Genomic DNA, 19,325 nt, shown 5'->3' on the forward strand with positions numbered 1-19,325 from the left:
GGTCCTCTTGTAGCATCTGCTTCATGAGGAGACAAGATTAGATGATGCCCAGGGCGGCAGACCAGTAAGGGCGACGCACGTTCGTAGTTGTAAATTTTTCTTAGGGGTACGCGAGTGGTAGTTAACAATTTCTCTTTGAGGGGCAGAGTTCCTAAGGGCGGCCTTGTCGCTGCTGAAAGTTTGAAAAAAGGAAAAAATGGATACCTCCTTCAACACTTTTCAAAAAAATGTAGAAATTTTCGATGTGATCTCTATCAGTTGTATGGACTCATATGGGTTTTACATTGATCGTGGATGCCTCAGTTCTTCTCATGGAGCTTTGGGAAGGCACTTTTTTCGAACACAGTGCCACAAAAGTGCAAAAATTGAGGACCAAAATGATGCTGTGTCTCGGAAACTAAAGATGTGGCCAAAAGGTTTTGTGTAGTTCTTCGAGACGATTAACTTGAACTATTTTTTAAGGCAATCTTCCCACGCCCAGTGCCACCCTTACGAGGCGGCGGACTTTCCAGCTCAGCAGTTTTCTTCGGGAGTAGAGGAGAAGTGATTATATATAAATGTCGCCCAAGGCCCCAGATTTGCTGAGGCGGCCATATCCTCTTAGTCAGTTGAGGTTCGCGATCTTTACGAACCAGCATATATCTCTCTCTGAGAGATCACCAGTTTTGGTTTGCGGATCGGACCACTGCTCCGTCGAAGAGATCGAACGTTTGTGTGGGAAATACTGGACATCGCACAGAACGTCTCCTCCTCCTCTCCCTCCTAAATTTCGATGGAGATGCCCACTTTGTCCAAGTGGGCCAGGAACAGGCCAGGTTGCATGGCAACTTCCATTCTATATTGTACTTTGTGTCTGCGGAGTCGCCTTTATTCTGCAGGGAGTCCGCCCGGTTCTCGAATTAGATAGTAATTTCTCCTTAATTAATGAGAAAGATATGTTTTGCGGAGAGGTCCTTCCCTCTCTTGCCTCAAAGGAGTGAAAAGCAGTAGGTGGTGGAGGGAAAAGGGTCAGGTCATGACAACCCCTCCCCTCCCACCCCTCCACCACCCACCACTCTCCCACACCACCTTCCTCCTACCCACCCCATCACATACCTCCTACCCCAACCTCTCCCTCCTCTCCCAACCCCTCCCTCCTCTCCCCCTCCCAATTCCACATTCCCAATTCCTCCCCCCCTGCACACAATTTCTAGTAATAGTAAATTTTTATGATGAGCGCCTGTCTGAGTGTTTGTAGCAAGTCTCATTTTTTACGCCAAAGCGATGCCCACTTGCAAGTGAAACATTCTCAAAAACGTGAGGTAAATTCACGCGTTTTCTCATCTCAACCATTTTGTGGCTTCAATACGAAACGTCTCACCTCTAACCACTTAATTAGCGTTCTGGGCTTTTCACAGAACGGGAAATTCTGAAAAGCAACCTATGGCCGAGGTCATCAAAGCATCATTCTCGTCACTTGTGTGTGAGAATGTATCGAACCCAATCAAATTACATTATTATGGTTTAAACGTAAGATGATCGATTTATTTGAACAATTAAAAAAACACTTCGGTAAATCAATGCCCTTATCGCCTGAGATGATTCGTGCGATCAGCCTAATCAAATCGTCTAGAGTATCCAAAACTTATCTTTCATATTCTTAACAATACGTTTTATTAGTAAGGGTCCAACACCTGCAACTGATAAGCTGCAGGTGTTTTATAGATATGACCAGGAACATTTAATAAATATTTGCTCTAGTTTACGATAGTTAGTGGGTTTCGCCCTGGTAAAAAATGAATGGTAAGTTTTTAATCAACTTCGACGAACGTGTTTCAATGGATTTTTCACAGCGGTGTTCTACCTGCTCTGTCTGCTTTGTTTCTCGTTGGCCACAGGCTATACTGCCGAAAAGCGAGAACCTAAATGTCACTTCTTGCATGTTTGCAACCATGATCCGAAGGACCGTGACCAAAATTGCGTGGAGGTGACGCCTCCTGAGCGTTTAAACCTCACTGATCCTGAAGCTAATGCAACCAACACACAAATCAGGGAGTATTGTCCCTTTTTGTACGAAGGAACTGATAAGAAAGTGGATGATAGTAAGTTGCGCTGGTGGTATTCGATAATAGTTTTGGCATTTTTTTATGTTTTCCAGATCCAGCGCTATGTTGTGATTTAGATCAAATGAAACTCACAATAAATGGGTTCGAGAAGTCAGCTCCTTTTTCCAGGTGTCCTACCTGCATCAAAAATATCCAAAGGTTTTTCTGTCTAGTCTCGTGTTCGCCATATCAATATTACATGACCAGTTCGTATAAGTCTGAACGAAATGAATCAACAGGTGTTGGCAAGTGGTAAGCTCATATGGTGGAGGTAAACTCTTCAATTTTGCTTTCGTAGAATATGTAACGGAGGTGCACTTGTTCAGCAAGAATGAAACGCTAACTGAAATTTACAATTCTTGCAAGGACGTGTCTTTGCCAAGCACAGGAGAACGTGTACTACAAAGTGCTTGTGGCAATTATGGCGCGATTTGGTGCACTCCCAAAAGGTATGAGTTTCACTATGATGAAATGGAATCCAAGCACACTATAATGATCATTTCAGGTGGTTTGAATTTATGAACGATCCAGATCAAAACATTTTCTCTCCTTTTAAGATTCTCTACGAAGACGACATAAATGGCACGAGCCCTTTGAATTTTGATGTTCCGTCATGCCAGGAAGCTTATGTAAATACTCGTGGAATGTACTTAAAAGTTTGAATTCCAATTTCTAAATATCTGCTTTAGGAAAATTCATCCGCCTGCAGTTGTTCAGACTGTCCGGTCAACTGTCCATTAATTCCATTTGTTAGCATATCTAGCGATGAAACTCTCTTCTGGAATATAAATAAGTATTCTTTCTATGTCTCTGTCGGGCTATTTTTGCTTGGATCCGTGGGATTGGTGGTTGGATTGGTGCTCAGCCGCTTTATAACGTCGATAACACCAGGTAATTATACTATTCGGGAACAAGAGGTTTTAGTTATTCTGAGCAGAACTCTGAGCAGTTCTCTTCAATACAACGATTCTCTCGACGACTAAATCGATCAAATCAGAGAATCTGCGAGAGCAGAATCTCTAAACTTTTCGAACGCGTTATGGGATTAAGCTTACAAATTGCATTTTAAAGAATTATCTATTTAATGAAAATCTCACTTTACTTAATCAACTATACGATTCATGCAAAGCAAGGAGCGTTCCTCATAACGCATTGTCAATGAAATTTTCACGTTCTGCTTTAGATGTACCGCAGAGAGCCAAAGGAAAATTTGCGAAAATACAAGAAAATATTCACAAATACCTCTACAAATTCTTCAAAGCTTGGGGATACTGTAAGTATTTAGATCGTTTTAGAATAACTATCACTATATTGTATAATAAACTCAGTGACATTAGAAGTGTTACACCCAGTAGGAATGATTTTTTGGAATTAAATTTTTAGTAATGGGGTAGTCTTACAACCAGAATGAAACGATCAACTTTGCAAGAAATATTATTAACATTTAACCCAAAAAAACATTAATAATGTCTTTGGCGACCTCGTAGATGAATATACTCTTGTACACGTCTGGGCAGCGACAAAATTAGATGATCGATGTCTGCTTGCGGCACCTCGTTCCAGGCAATTTGAACTTCGTGAATTAACTGTGCCAGAGCCTGTAGAGGATGGGGCAAAGTGGATAGTCTTCTCCCTATCATATCCCACACATGTTCGATGGGATTTAAATCCGGTGAACGGGAAGGCCATGGCAAAACATTAACGCCAGCTTCTTGGAGAAAGTCCATAGTTCGACGAACGATATGGGGACGTGCGTTGTGTTGCTGAAAAAGTGAACGTGGGGACGACCATCTCGATAAGGCAGTAAAGCGGGTTGTAGGACGTTATCTACATAACACGCAGCGATCAAACTGCCTTGAATAAACACAAGAATTGATCGGCTACCATAGGCAACAGCCCCCCAAACCATTACTCTAACAGTCCTGTGTACATACCACCCAACAGCGTATTTAACATCACGACTTTCTCCACGATGACGTCTTACCCTTATACGGCCATGGTGCATGCCTAAACAGAATTGCGATTCATCGCTGAAGACGACATTATGCCATTCTGCCTTCCAATGCTGCTGTTAAGGGTAACACTAGTCGAGGACGGTATGACAGAAGTTCAAAGGTTCGAATGCGACGATATAGAGTTCGCATACTGTTTAGGCCAGAGGCTTCCTGAGTTCCTGCCTAACAGTAGTGACTGCCTCACTAGGCACCCACAGAGACATCCAAATACGCTGGCGGGGTTATGTACTTGAGTCGAAGGACCAGACGGGCTACTCTTATGAGTAATAGGGGTCCAAAAGTTTGAAAGGGTATAGAAACTCTGTTACACGAATCACACTAAATTTAATCACAAAGTCACAATCACAAACTAATTGGAATACAGTGTTGATTGGCGATCAAACTATTAACAATAATGCCTGTGTACAGATATCTATTGCAACAAGATGAGGTAGAAGTTGGTAGAGTGATTTATTCTAAGTTGTGAAATCGAGAGAGGAGAGAAGTTGCTATTAATGCAACGAGATGAGGAACGGTTCTGATTTTCCTCCAAGAGGGGTGGCACTCTTTCCCGAAAAAAGCAGGTCCTCGAGTCTGGATCTTTCCCACGATTTCATGGGAAAATCACCACCTACATGCTTTCACACCATTCACTTCGCAAGTGGCCCATGAACCAGAGGATCTTATCGCTAACACTCTCTGGTTCATGGGTCACTTGCGCAATTCTTGCTGGACATTCCATCCTAATTTGCTGCGACCCTTTATCTATTTTGCAATTCGCACTTGATAAATCAGGGTGGAAATAACACAGATGAATGGTAATTAGCGTGATACCCAGGGTTTGGCACCTAATGGTATGTCGAAGGTTAGGTTCTGTTTTCCATCTTTTATTATTTATTGCCCAGATGTTAGGGCATTGCGTGAGAGCGATCTTTATGTTGGAGTTTCTCCAACACATATTACCAGGTCTACCTTCTTCTCCAAACCATTGCTTACCAGGTTGGAGCGTAGTAGCAAAGGGGTCTCGCAAATCGCCGATCTTAACGCTCTGTGGTACGCTTCGGTTGACCAGTTGGTCTTCTACGATTTCCTCTACCTTCTTCTGCCCATCGCCATTGTAGTAGTGTTAACGCGACGAGCAATTTTGCGATAAGACAAACCAAAATTTCGATAGGCAATAATTCTACCTCTATCAAAATCATTAAGATGGTGATATTGTTGATCTGTTCGTACCCTGGGCATTTCGCACAAGTGGACAGAAATATGAAAACTAAAAATATCTGTACCAAGCAAGTCGCATGAACTGTTGTCATCACAAAAAACTGAGAAATGAAACTTTTTTTGCAAAAGCTTTTATAGATAAAATGTTAAGCATGGCATCATGGCCTGTTTTCTATATAGTCATTTACTTCCAAAACATTATTTCTACTGGGTGTAACACTTCTAATGTCACTGAGTATATATATTATGACATGAGAATTGATTGAATTTGGATAATACTCGTTCGTGATTATCCTGTTCTGAAGGTAAGTTTTATTATCATATCCGGAATTAGTAGGTATTGAGGGACATATACAGGGTGGTCAACGAAAGTTGTTCTACTACCTTATCTCAAAAAGCGTAAAGTTTAGAAAAAATAGTTTAACGTAAAAATTATTAAGTTTTTTTAGGAATTTTTATTTTTTAATATTTTTGAAGTTACATGGTCGTCTAGAAATTGTTTAAAATTAGAAATCCTAGATTTTGTTATGAATACTAATTCTGCTTGTAACTGTAAGTATTTCTTGTTATTACAATATGTGAAACATTTTCAGCATTCATTAAATTAATTAAATTTAATTAAAAGCAGGAAGAAAAAATAAACGTTTGGTGATTCTTAATGAATTCACAAAGTATTAATTGAATCGTTTGCAAATTGCTACAGCTACAACTTTTCACATTTCAAATAAAAAATTTGAAGTGATTTGATAGGAAATAGAAAGAAATTATTTTTTTTAATACAGGGGACCTATTTAGAAATAATATTTTAAATACTTGAAATGTGAATAGTTCAGATTTTTTTTTCACCCTGTATCAAAGTTCCCGAAAAGTAAAAGTGTACTTGTTCTAGTAGAACAACCCTTTGCTTTGAAATGGACAAATTGTTAAAATAACCTATCAAAGCTTTGTGAATTTATTGAGAGTTTTTTATAGCTTACTTTTCCCTGTATCTTTAATTTAAATCGAATTAACTCTAAAACTACTAAAAAATCCCATATTTTCTAATAACAAAAAATACTTATAATTAGAAGCATAACTAGTATTCTTAACAAAATATAGGGTATTCCGTTAAAAAAATGTATTTTTGTCATGACACGATTCTCTGGACCATCAAATAGCTTAGAAAATATTACAAAATAAATATTCATAGAAGGCTGGATAACTTTTATATTAAACGGTTTTTACTAAACCTTGCGGTTTTTGAGATAAGGTAGTGGACCACCTTATGTGGACCACACTATATAGTGGATCGCGCACGGCTATTTAATGACAATTCTACCTAATTTGAGGTAGATCTTTTGTAAGGTTGAATTATCCAGTGTCATGTTTATAAATGTACTCCCTGGATAGAGATATATTCAATTTTAATATGTTGTCTTTAGTATCTCTGGAATATCTGAAATAAATAAAGAATAAAGAACTGGCGGCAACATTAACCAACTTCCATTTTTCAATGAATTATATTATTTGAATCGTAGGAAAATGCTATAGAAATAAATTAATGAAGCGATGATGCCTCTCAATCTGAATTCCATGAAATTTTATGCTGAAGTATCATCGGTTATAGATAAAATATAATAATATTTGCTTATGGTTCATAAAATCTTTTTACGCACCAGTTACACATATACAGGGTGTTATTTAAGTGTGTGGCCAAACTTCAAGGGATTACGTTTTGACTGATTCTAAAACAAAAAGTGTAATACATACAGGTCCGGTAATGCTTGGTTCACGAGATACAGGGGATCAAACTTTTTTTTTAATTGTTACGTATTAAAAAATATAATAACAAAAAAATATAAACTAATAGGACTGTGAAACTTAGTGACAAGTTTTAATAAAGTATAAAGAATCTTTTCAGCTAAAAATTATTTATCTTCTTTTACCAGTGACGTGTACTGGGGTAACGCCAGAAATTAAAAAAAAAAACAAACAAAAAATCACTTTATTAAAACTATACTCGAGCAAATGGCTTGCCATATTTTTTAGTTCAAAATCATTTAGAAATAAATAACACGAAACTTACAGTAGTTGCTGAAAATGTCTTACTTCATCTTTAATGCAAGCATTAGCTCGTCTTAACATGGCCTGCCGAACACGTCGAAACATTCTCGGCGTATATTCGATCTGATTAGATGAATCCCGTTCCATTGAATTAATTCTTCTTCATTATTACCCGGAGGTTTATAAACAAAGGGCTTTGCGCGAAAAAAATCTAACGGGAATAAATCCGGCCAACTGGGGGGCCATCACTCTGCTTAGTGCGAAAAAAATATAAAAGTTTTAAAAAGTCAGTAGCGCATCAATAACAATAATAACCATTAATAACACTGCAAAACTTCAACAAAATCAGTTAAAGGAATTTTACGAAAAAACGATTTTTTACGAAGTTTGACACTCTTTACCTTGAAAACACAGTGTTATCGGATCCATGTTTATATAAACGTTTCGCCTTATAGTCACTCAAGGACTCCATCCCCTGAAGTTTGGGTATGTACTTATGTAACACCCTGTATACTGCCCAGAACCATCTATGTATATTTAATCTCACCCAGCACCGTCAGATTCACTAAAGCAATAAAGTGGACATTTTTCGTCCGGTTTTGAGTAAACATTTATTGTTGAATTACCCATTCTTATGGTGCAGTAATAGCAAAAAGATGGGGAATCGTTCTTCTAACAACCTCAGTGATAGTCGCAGCAGCATCCTCAGGAATCTATCATCTAAACGTTACCACGGACCCCATTGAATTATGGGCATCCCCTACAAGTCGAAGCAGGCAGGAGAAGGAATTTTTCGATACAAATTTTTCTCCTTTTTACAGAACAAATCAAATCTTTATCAAAACAGTCTCAATGAGTTCGGTAAGTCGCTTCAAAGGTATGACACGAATAAGCAGATTTATCTTCTCAGTTTTATTTCAACTCAACCTATGGAGGAAACATCATATTGGGGCCGGCATTTAATGACACATTCCTGGAAGAAGTGTTCAAGTTGCAACAGAAAATAGAAGCTGTAAGATTGGTCTACCACTGTGCAGATATGCCTGTGATTGATGTAATTTCCTAGATTACGGTGAAAGTAGATGGGCGAACTATCGGTCTTAAGGACATTTGCTATTCACCATTGAGGACCCCCTTCTATGGTAGTCGGTCAATTGATGAGTGCACTGTTATATCGTTGCTGGGACTCTTCTCTAATAATTTAAATTCTTTCAAAAGTGATATTCAATCGAGCACTGAGAAAATAATCGGTTGTTTGCAGTACGTTCCAGCCATTCTTGCTTGCCACTGTTGGGAGTATTAATGAATATTTTTTAGAGCCCCAACAGGATTAAATTGCCTCGCTCCTTATGGGGGTCCAGTAATGCCCGGGGTAGCCATGGGTGGAACTACACAAGACGACCACTTAGATGCGGTTGGTGTATCATTAACATTCATTCTCAACAACAATAAAAATAAAAGCGAACTCGCTGGAACTTTTGCTTGGGAGAAAAAGTGAGTACGGACTCAAGGACGTGAAAGTGATTTTCATAAGAATTTGTTGACAGATTTATTGAGTTCATGAAATCTTGGGATGGTTCAAAGGACAAACCATCGTTCATGAACGTGGCCTTCAGCGCGGAAAGATCCATACAAGACGAGATCGAAAGGCAGTCTAGCTCAGAAATGATAACTGTAATAATAAGCTACCTGGTAATGTTTAGTTATATAGCGATCTCTTTGGGAAAAATTACGAGGTTCAAGGGAATTTTGGTACGATACAAAGCCAAAGGGTAAGCAATCGATGACCTAAACTGTTTTCCAGCTGGAAAGCAAGTTAATGCTTGGTACAGGTGGCATAGTTATCGTGTTCTCATCGGTGACTGCAGCAATTGGCTTGTGCTCTTACATCGGAATTACCACCACAATGTTAACACTTGAAGTAATCCCCTTTCTAGTGCTCGCTGTAGGGGTAGACAACATTTTCATCATGGTACAGACTTATCAACGGTCACCTGGGTAAGTCTCGTGCGAAACTCTTTTCTTCATATTAAAGCCTTCAATTTTCTAGACGTCCTGGTCAGTCAGTTGCTGAGTGCATAGGTGATATGCTGGGCAAAGTCGGTCCCAGTATGCTCTTGACTGGCATTTCCGAAATAATGTGCTTTGCTATTGGTGAGAGGACGTGAAAGTTCTTTCTGTTATTCTATGATGTGTAAATTTGCATTTCAGGTTCTTTATCGTCAATGCCAGCAGTTCAGACCTTTGCAGTATATGCAACTATAGCAGTAGCACTGGATTTTTTATTGCAAATTACTGCGTTCTTGGCACTTTTCGCTCTAGATCAAATGCGATATAGGGTATGTGCGAGCACAGCTATCGTTTCATCAACTTGGTCTACAATACACAAAGATCTGGACTATACAACAATGTTTTTCATTTGCAGGCCTTGCGTTTGGATGTGCTATTTTGCATCAAGCTAAATTACTTCGAAAATAGCGATAAACCTTCCATTATCCACAAATTTTGGAAGAAAAAATTCACTCCCTTAATAATGAAGTAGGTATATCGCTTCCATAAAAAGAGCTTTGTATCTGGCCAAGGGGTAGATGTCCTGGGTGCGGGGTTCCGTTTTTAAGCCTTTAGGTGCTGGATGTGGTTTAGAAGAAGTAAATGAAAAAAAAATTTTAAGGTTTAATTTTTAAGAATGCGAGGACGAAATGACTCCCTTGGTCGGAAATGCAGGGTGTCCGCGTAGTGGCATTCACATTATCCGGCTCCCTTCGTCATATTTGATCCCCGCCCTGTGATTACTATTTAACAGGTATAAATGGGGGTTGGAAATTTCAATATAAAAACCTATCGAGTTTAAAACACGTTAACAAACTTATTAGAATTGCGAGCACCATTTGTGATCGTTTCATTTTACAGGGTGTCCCGAACACGCATGTTGAAAACGATGTCGTGACATTATTTAGGTCGATGCATTAAAATTTGGTACCAAAATTTATTTGAAAAAAGTGTTTCGTTTAGGCGAAATTGACAGTTAAAGTTCTTGAAAAAAAAATGTTTTTTACTATATTTGGAGGATGGTTCAAATGAATTTCAGCGAAACCTATTGGGCTTTTATTCGTTAGTACAGGGATTATTTTCATGTAACATTTAGGTTCATTAGCAATGTGCAAGTAGTAAGTATATAGCGATCTTTGCACAAAAATAACCAGAACTTTTCACTAGGTAGCTGAATCATATTGATTTTCTTTCTGATGAAACGTTAACTGCTTCTCCAACTTTTCCGTCTATTGGAAATTTCTCATACAATTGACATTTCACGCTGAAAAAAAATATTTTCTTTTCTCATACACAACGTCAATTTGCCATCACATCGATCATTTTTATCGATACTCGTTGATGTAAACGCTGACGCTACTTATGGAAAATGTTAGTAACAATTTATCAAATTTTAGAAGTTTCTTTTAAAATCAATAATGGCGTTTTCTGGTCAAGAAGTTATCGATATGGTTTAACTTAGTAGATTTTGTGGAGATCATCGTTGTTTGTGTTTCAGTTGAAAGGCCAGGTATCGATCTATCTACAGCGAAGACTGAACTCATTAAAAAATTTTATAATAATAAAAAATGATAAAAAACCCACAATTTTAACCATATTGGTCATGTTTTGATTAGAGAACGCCATTATCGATCTCAAAAGAAATATTTTGATGAATCGTTACGTTTTCCAAAAGCGACTTCAGCGTTCACATTGAGAAGCATCGATAATTATAGAAGTGATTGCAAATTGGTGTCTGTATGAGAAAATAAAAAATAATTTTTTGGCGTAAAAATGTAACCGTGCGAGAAATGTCCTAGAGATAGAAAAGCTGGAGAAGGGGTGAAGGCGTCATCAGAAAAAAAAATCAATACCATGCAGTCACCCAGTGGAAAATTCTGGTAATTTTTGTAGAAAGATGACTAAAAACTTACCACTTGCACATTGCGAGTAGATATGAATGTTACAACTACATGGAAGTAATGCCTGTGCTAATGAATAAATGCATGTCGGAATGGAAGGGTAGTTTCTTTCGGAAGCCATATTCAGGAATTCAAATCACTCGAATAATGCTGTTGATTATATTAAAAGGACAACAACGACACTTTAAACACTAGTGGGTATAAATTAAATAATATAAAAATAAAGTCACTAATCTAGATTCCTAGAATAATCGCAAAGAACTGGTGATCCGGGACCAGCTCGCTCTATCATACTGACTCTCTCTTCCCTTTTTCTTTAGGGCCTCAGTCCTTTCCAGGCTATCTTTTCTAATCTCTCCCCTTGACCCCGTTTCACCCGACCCGGTCATATTTTACACGTTGGGTCAGTTCTTTATCCAAACCTAAATAAAGTACACAAATCAGCCAGCCGTCCATAAACTCATATTCAGCTGGTTCTTCAAAACTCATTACCGACTCTTAACAAATCAACAGGTCCCTCTATCGTAGCTCTTTATTATATACACGTTAAGGCGCCGACATATATAGGATCATTCACGGTAAGTGTCCTATTAAAAGTTTACGGGGTTCTAATAGAGCTAGAGATCTGAAATTTTGGATACTGACGTAGTGGAGTTTGATCTGTTGAATTAAAATATTGGTATCGTTGCGACGTTGGCAGATCTACGTGTAACTGACAACAACTTTGTTATTTTAAATGTCACACCCTGTATTTTATTACATTTTCGAATTTCCCAGAAGATTTAAACCCCTGTTTATCTATCATATGCCATAGCTATGATGAACCGTTTTTGAAATAAATATTAGAGTCTTTGAGAGCAAAAGTCACTACTTATTAGTTGATTCGGTTAGGAGGAGGCTATGGGGTAACAACGTAAAATAAACGAAATTGTAACATCCTTTATAGTAAACTAAATCTACGTAATATAAATAAAATTAGAGATTTTGCTGAAAATGTTTATAAAAAATTTATAAAAAAATATTTGCCAATATCTCAAAAACAACTGAAAACAATTATATTAATGTATAATACTTTTCGATAGAGAATTTATTGATCTTTCAGATGCCATCGAAAAATATAGGGTCTTCTATTTAAGATTCTCATTTAATGCTCATATTTATATCCTTCTGATATCGCACTAATTTTTCCACACCCTGTATGTAAATCCAAAAAAATGTATAAGATTAAAAGATACAGATAGCTAATAAGAGTCTGTAGCTCATATTTCAACTCTATAGCTGTGATAGCTGAAAAGATATGCGCTTTTTAATTTAGAACTGTTTGTTGCTAAATCAGTAAAAAAAAATTATTTATTTCGTAAACGGTTCATCACAACTATGGCACATGATAGATAAACTGGGGTTTAAAACTTCCGGGAAATTGGAAAATGTAATAAAATACAGGGTGTGCCATTTAAAATAACAAAGTTGTTGTCAGTTACACGTTGATCTGTCAACGTCGCAACGATACCAATATTTTAATTCAACAGATCAAACTCCATTACGTCAGTATCCAAAATTTCAGATCTCTAGCTATGTTAGAACCCCGTAAACTTTTAATAGAATACTCACCGTGAATGACCCTGTATAATGGGTTTCATTGAAATCCATTGAAGCAACCTCAAGATATAGTAAGAAACGTTTTTTTTTAAAGAACTTTTACTGTCAACAGCATCTAAGCAACATACTTTTTCAAATAATTTTTGGACCAAAAGTATTGCCCCAAATAACCTCATGATACCAATTTTGACATGCATTTTTCGGTGGCCCTGTATAGCTTTCGAATGCTACGAGTTAGAAATTAGGAAAAAAATCCCAGATATGCTCCCCATATGCTTGAGTGACCTGCTAAAAATTGAAGTGATCGATGAAATTTAAAGATGCGACGAATTTTTGAATTTGTCTTCGCAAAGCAATTTTCACCAATTTTGTCAAATTAGAGCCAGAGTGTTGATTTATGTCTTTACCTTTTGACAGATTTCCGATAAGGGTCATAGTAATGATATTGTTTCTAATATCAACATGTGCTTGCATAGCAATTGCCCCATCAATAGAATTGGGACTGGAGCAGCAACTCTCGATGCCAAAGGACAGTCACGTTCTGAAATACTTTAAAGTTAGTACTACGAGTGAGGCTCCGTGGGAAAAGTATAAATAAACATTTATTTCAGTTCTTGAACAATCTACTAGGGACAGGCCCTCCATTATATTGGGTTATTACTGGCAATGTGGATTTCTCCAACAAAACCTTGAAAAACAGGTTCTGCAGTGGCGTAGGATGTAATGAAGACTCTATAGTAACTCAACTCTATTTGGCTTCCAAAATGGAAAATATGTAGGTAGCACTAAAAAATCCTGTACAGATAACCCGACACACCTGTACCTACCTTATGGAAACCGAAAGTAATATGAAAAATTTAAACTACGAGCCTTCAATGGGGTTAGACGACCTCCATTCCGACTTCAAGAAGTTCATTTCTAAAATGTCGGAGAAACGAGTTATGATATCATCAATGATATTTTTTCCAGAAACCTACCCACATTTTGACAATATCCTATTTTTTCACACAATTTTGAGAAATATTTTTCTTTGTATTATCGATTAACAGTTATGAGGAAAATCGTCTTAGGAATTATTGCAAAAATGTATCCAGAAATATCAATCAGATTAACCTCGATTTATCCCTAAATCCATATCAGTACAAGAGTTATTCACCCAATGCGTTCATTAAAAGTTTTTTAGGATCTAAAAATAATACGAATTTGAATAGTTGGAGTTAGGTAAACTTCCACGTATAGAATTATTTTTTTCAACTTCTTGTCACTTCGGGTTTGACCGGAAATAGCTGTGAACTTGCTTATTTTAAGTGGAAACCTTAGTATATTATTTTATTTTTAAATTCTACCTAATATTTGAGCCACGTTTTCTCTATAATTTTTTAAACTTGGCACTTACCGTTTCTGAGATATTTGACTTTAATTTGAAAATGTGCCTCGTAATGACCGATTTTAAATCTGCATGTCTAAGCAGTTATTAAAGACTTAATCTTCATATTTAGCAAAATTCTTCTATACCTATTTCAAACCATTTTTGAAATAATTCTGTTTCATGTGAAACTAGTGGTACATATGGATTTTAGTAAATTGCTCTTCACGTACTTAATAAAAGCACTGACGTATTTCCGCGCATTCCTGCAAAGTTCCACATCTGCAGGAGAAGATTTGAGAGTTTCACTTTCATCTACATATAGAATTTACCAGAATGAATATCTACTACTAGTTTCACATGAAACTTAATTATTTCAAAAATGATTAGAAATAATTATAACTATCTCTGATCCAGTTAAAAAGAGAACTAGATTCTCTATTTGATACTGCTTAATGTTTTAGGGCGTCCCATTTAAAAAAGTACACTTCTGTAGTTTCCAAAATGTGAATGTTAGGAGTTGAATTTGGACCACCCTGTATAATATTAAGCCATATAAATAGAAAAAGTTTAAACTTATGACCATGTATTGATATTCTGCAAACCACCAAAATTATTTCTTTAATAACTAAGGAAATGTGCAATTTAAAATTGGTCAAATATATAAAAAATGGTATGGGCCAAGTACAGGGTATTATACAGAGAATATGCCTCAAATATTACGTAGACTTTAAAAATAAAATAATATACTGGAGGTTCCATTTAAAATAGACAAGTTTATAGCTATTTCCAGTTAAAATGGAATTGGAAAAAAATAGTACACATCGAAGTTAAGTTAACTTAAAATTGTCATATTCATGTCACTTTTATATCCTAGTCAACTTTGAATAAACGGGATGGATGAATATTCCGATAGTTTATTAAACTTTGTACTGTGGAGCAATATATAAATAATACGTTTGGACCAAATTGGATTGGCATTAACAATGGCCAGAAAATTTTCCTGACTTATCTCCCATGGAAATTTTTGTGTGTTTTTTTTTTTTAAATAATTTAATTCGATATAATTTTGTCGAAATTTGGGTGTTGTTCTTTGGAAAAATAACACTCATAACGCCATAACTACTTACTCCGGTACTTTAGAAATGAACCTTTAAGGTCAAAATAAACGTCATCCAACCCCATTGGAGACCGGTAGTTTAAATTTTTCGTTTCCATAAAATAGATATACGGACGTCTAGTTTCATATATAGAGCGTTTGATAGTCGGTAGAGGAAGCTGAGCAGGACTGTAAAATTGATAATTCTGAATCGATTTAACCAAACTTAGTTATAGAGAAAGTGAGACCGTTCTCGAGATATATCACCAAATTAAAATGATAATAGAGCATCGTCAAATCAAAAGCTGTACTAGGAAAAATAAAAATTAATCAGAACATAATAACTGCCAACGAATCTACAAACTATTAATACTTATGGTCAAATAGTAAACTATTGTTTTGAATGCATTTACGAGCACTAATTCTAATGTGAGTTATGATATCAACTCGCGTTTCATTTTCAAGTGTTTCACTCGCTTGAAGAATTCTAGCAATAAAATGACCTCGATTCTGAATTTCCACTTGATACTCTAGTTTTTTCGTACGTTCCGACATAAAAAAATCGAGGAATGTCAAATCGGGAGATCTCGGAGGCCATAAAATGGGACCATTCCTGAAATCCATCGACAAGCGAACGTTTCGTTTAAGTATTGAGCCGCTCTTCGGTGGTAATGAGCGGCACATCCATGTCATTCAAAGATCATATTTCTTCGTACATTCAGGGGTATCTCTTCCAATAAGACGGGTAGATTATTTTGTAAAAAAAGCTAAATAATTGTTCCCGTTTAAGTTTTCTGGTGGGTTATGTACGAAATGGCCACCAATAACTCTTCCCCACTCACTAACATTAAACTTATATTGGAAAGGAGTAGATCTCTAGACACGTGGATTGTGATTTCTATCAGCTCAATAATGTAAATTATGACAGTTCACAATTCCTTTTCTCGTAAATTTAGACTCTTCCGTCCAAAAAAAACGTTTCAAAAAATTTCTGTCTTCCAGATCTGAGCTTAACAAAAAACGACGAAAAGTTGTTCATCGTTCCGGATCTTCAGGTTCCAGACCCTGCACCGCAGTATAATGGAAAGCGTGTTTCTTTTGGGTTTTTAATGCCGACGAGCCATTCCAAGTAGAAGGTGTTCTTAACTGCAGCTAGTTTTCTAATACTAGTTGTAGGCTCCTCCTCAAAAGCAAAAAGAATGTCTTCCTCCTCTTCAGGCTCATTACGATTACCCAAATGGTCAAAACGATTGTGGACCAAACAAGTTTTTCTAATGCGACGAAAGATCCTGCTGAACACTTTTGCATCAGGAATTCGACGATTAGGAAATTTGTCTTGATACAAACACTTAGCAGCATTGGCATTTCCATCAGCTATTCTATAACAGTAAAAAGTGTCAGACACATCGTTCGTTGTCAAAAAAGGTGTCATTTTATAAGATACCTCCAAAAACAAACTAAAGGAGAAATATCTGCTATAAAACAAACTAAGTAAGAAATAATTAAGATGGAACAGGTAAATCTAACAATTAAATAAGTAATATGTCTGTGAAATGTCGTGCAAATCCACTTCAATACTCAAAGCGAACTGTGTTTTGGGCACAGTAATCCGTTCAGAAGCTCTGTACGCTTTCATACTTGGATAGAGACAAATGTTATTATCTCTGGCAGATAAACTCCTTAATAAGGAAATTTTATAATAGTTTGGATTATTAGGGCGCAAACCATTTTTATTTCTTATTTCGACTTTCTAATCGAGTTATTTTGATCCTAACGTGACGATGATGTACAATAAGCTGACTACGTCATGTAGATCGTAGCAATTTGAGGTAAATTGTCATGGGATGTGCACTACCAGTTTTCTTAAAGACAAAATGTCCAAATTTAATAACGTCGGCTGCTATTTCATTGCACCCAAAAATTCACCAATTATTCTGAACAAGTAGAAAACAAAAAATCGGAAATATCTCGAGAACGGTAACACTTTGTATTTGACTAAGTTTGGTGAAATCCATTCACAAAGATCTATTTTAACTCGGTTTCCTCCACTTATTACTAAACACCCTGTATGTTACACACCTATAGAACCTACATTTCATCCCAATCAAATTCTTGGATTGACGACTTCTACGATTGGGCAGCCGCTGAAAAATGCTGCAAGTTCTTCAATAGTAACTCATCATTTTGCCCTCACACATACACGACCGATCTTTGTGAGTCTTGTGACTATGCCACTCTGTCACGTAAGGATCCGAAAATGAACGAGGCCACTTACTACTTGAATTACTTACCATATTTTCTGATGGATAATCCGGATGCGGTATGCGCTAAAGGGGGTCATGCCGCTTATTACCAAGTAAGTGGTAAAACACGAGGCACTGTCGGAACACTTATGGTTGTTTTGTTGGTATTTTAGGGCATCGCTTTTTCCAACGATAACTCAGGTAAAACCAGCGTGGCCACCTCGAGCATCATGTCCTACCACTCAGTCCTCAAAAACTCCAAGGACTATATTGAGGCTCTAAAATATGCTCGATTAATTGGGGACAATTTGACCGCCACATTAGACCAGGAAGGCATTCAAATTTTCCCATATAGGTCAGTTCTCAGCACGTAGAATAGTCCAAGCAAGATTATTTTTAATATTTCAGTGTGTTCTACGTATATTACGAGCAATACCTAACCATCTGGGCAGACTTTCTAAAGAGTATAAACTACTCCCTGACGCTAGTATTTGTAGTAACTTTTGTTCTTACTGGTCTGGACCTCTTTGCCTCATCTGTAATTATAGTCACTGTGACGATGATTGTAATTCACATGATGGGCATGATGTATCTCTGGAACATATCCCTAAACGCAATTTCTATGGTCAACCTAATATTGGTAAATTATTATTGTTAATTTTTGTAAATGAAACTACAAGTGATTTATTTCAGAGTGTGGGGATCGCGGTAGAATTTTGCGGCCATTTAGTTCACTCTTATGTACGTTCTTCGGAGTCCTCCTCACTCGACAGGGCCACCGATGCATTGGGAAACATGGGAAGTTCCGTAAGTTTCAAATATCTAAAAATCCATAGAGGTAAATTGGGGCCTTTACTTAGATATTAACTGGTATCACCATCACCAAGTTTTCTGGGATAGTAGTTTTGGCATTCTCAAGCTCACAGATATTCCAGATATTCTACTTCCGGATGTATTTGCTAATGGTCCTCATTGGGGCCTTTCATGGCCTAATATTTTTGCCGGTGTTTTTAAGCTTTGTGGGTAAGGATTATTTCAATATGATATTCATATAGGATTCGTGATATTTATCTAGTTCGATATATTATTTTGCTTTCAGGAAGCATTAAATACACTTGATGAGACATCGAAGACAAAGTTTCAGCTGCAAGGCGACGACGGGCTTTGTGGTGCCGACAGTGCGATGGTACTAAATGCAAAAACTAATGTGACAATTTCTCCTCGACCTAAAAATAATTCCATTAATGTATAAAAAAAATTAAAAAAATATATATGATGCACTGACTGCACCCATGGCTTGTAATAAAGGAATTATACGTATACATGGTGTTTCAAAACATCTGTCCGCAGATGAAGGGTATGATTCATGGGCGAAATTTTAGAAAAAAATGCCTATTAATATGGCTTCACAAACGTACCGTTTTCGAGATACAGGTTGTTAAATTAAATTAATATATTAGAAATAAAGTTTTTTTTCACTTTTGTAGCGATATCTCAAAAACCGTTTGAGGTACGAACTCAGCTTCTCTACATACATTATCATTAATATTAGCTACTTTTGAGCGCTAACAAAAATTTTTTCATATATCAACGGCGAAGATTTTAAGGCTTCTGTGAGCTTTTTTGCTTCTAATTTCTATACCATTGAGACAATTAACATTTGAAACTACATTTTAAACCATTTATGTTTTCTGCACAAAAATACATTCGGCCGAAAGCTTTAAAG

General features: G+C 36.8%; 1 protein-coding gene across 1 annotated transcript; it reads left to right on the forward strand.

Moving 5' to 3' along the window:
- Nucleotides 1-1,680: 1,680 nt before the first annotated feature.
- LOC136342233 (NPC intracellular cholesterol transporter 1 homolog 1b-like) lies at nucleotides 1,681-18,921 on the forward strand. Its single transcript, XM_066287827.1, has 24 exons — nucleotides 1,681-1,782; nucleotides 1,833-2,081; nucleotides 2,138-2,329; nucleotides 2,383-2,533; nucleotides 2,590-2,713; nucleotides 2,774-2,975; nucleotides 3,268-3,357; nucleotides 7,986-8,203; nucleotides 8,253-8,354; nucleotides 8,409-8,602; nucleotides 8,660-8,836; nucleotides 8,890-9,094; nucleotides 9,147-9,340; nucleotides 9,393-9,496; nucleotides 9,554-9,681; nucleotides 9,768-9,880; nucleotides 13,309-13,447; nucleotides 13,503-13,666; nucleotides 17,442-17,712; nucleotides 17,773-17,954; nucleotides 18,008-18,239; nucleotides 18,293-18,406; nucleotides 18,460-18,622; nucleotides 18,699-18,921. The coding sequence occupies exons 1-24, from the start codon at nucleotides 1,776-1,778 to the stop codon at nucleotides 18,716-18,718; spliced, it is 3,735 nt and encodes a 1,244-aa protein (XP_066143924.1). The 5' UTR covers nucleotides 1,681-1,775; the 3' UTR covers nucleotides 18,719-18,921.
- The last annotated feature ends 404 nt before the right edge of the window (nucleotides 18,922-19,325 follow it).

Source organism: Euwallacea fornicatus, chromosome 11, assembly GCF_040115645.1.
Source record: "Euwallacea fornicatus isolate EFF26 chromosome 11, ASM4011564v1, whole genome shotgun sequence".
In the NCBI taxonomy this organism is placed as follows: Eukaryota; Metazoa; Arthropoda; class Insecta; order Coleoptera; family Curculionidae; genus Euwallacea; species Euwallacea fornicatus.

Excerpts from the sequence above, each read along its gene's own strand:
- LOC136342233 (XM_066287827.1), top strand. Across the intron at positions 2,534-2,589 it reads ATTTGGTGCACTCCCAAAAG|GTGGTTTGAATTTATGAACG; the intron begins GTATGAGTTTCA and ends TGATCATTTCAG. Across the intron at positions 18,407-18,459 it reads TGGGAAACATGGGAAGTTCC|ATATTAACTGGTATCACCAT; the intron begins GTAAGTTTCAAA and ends GCCTTTACTTAG.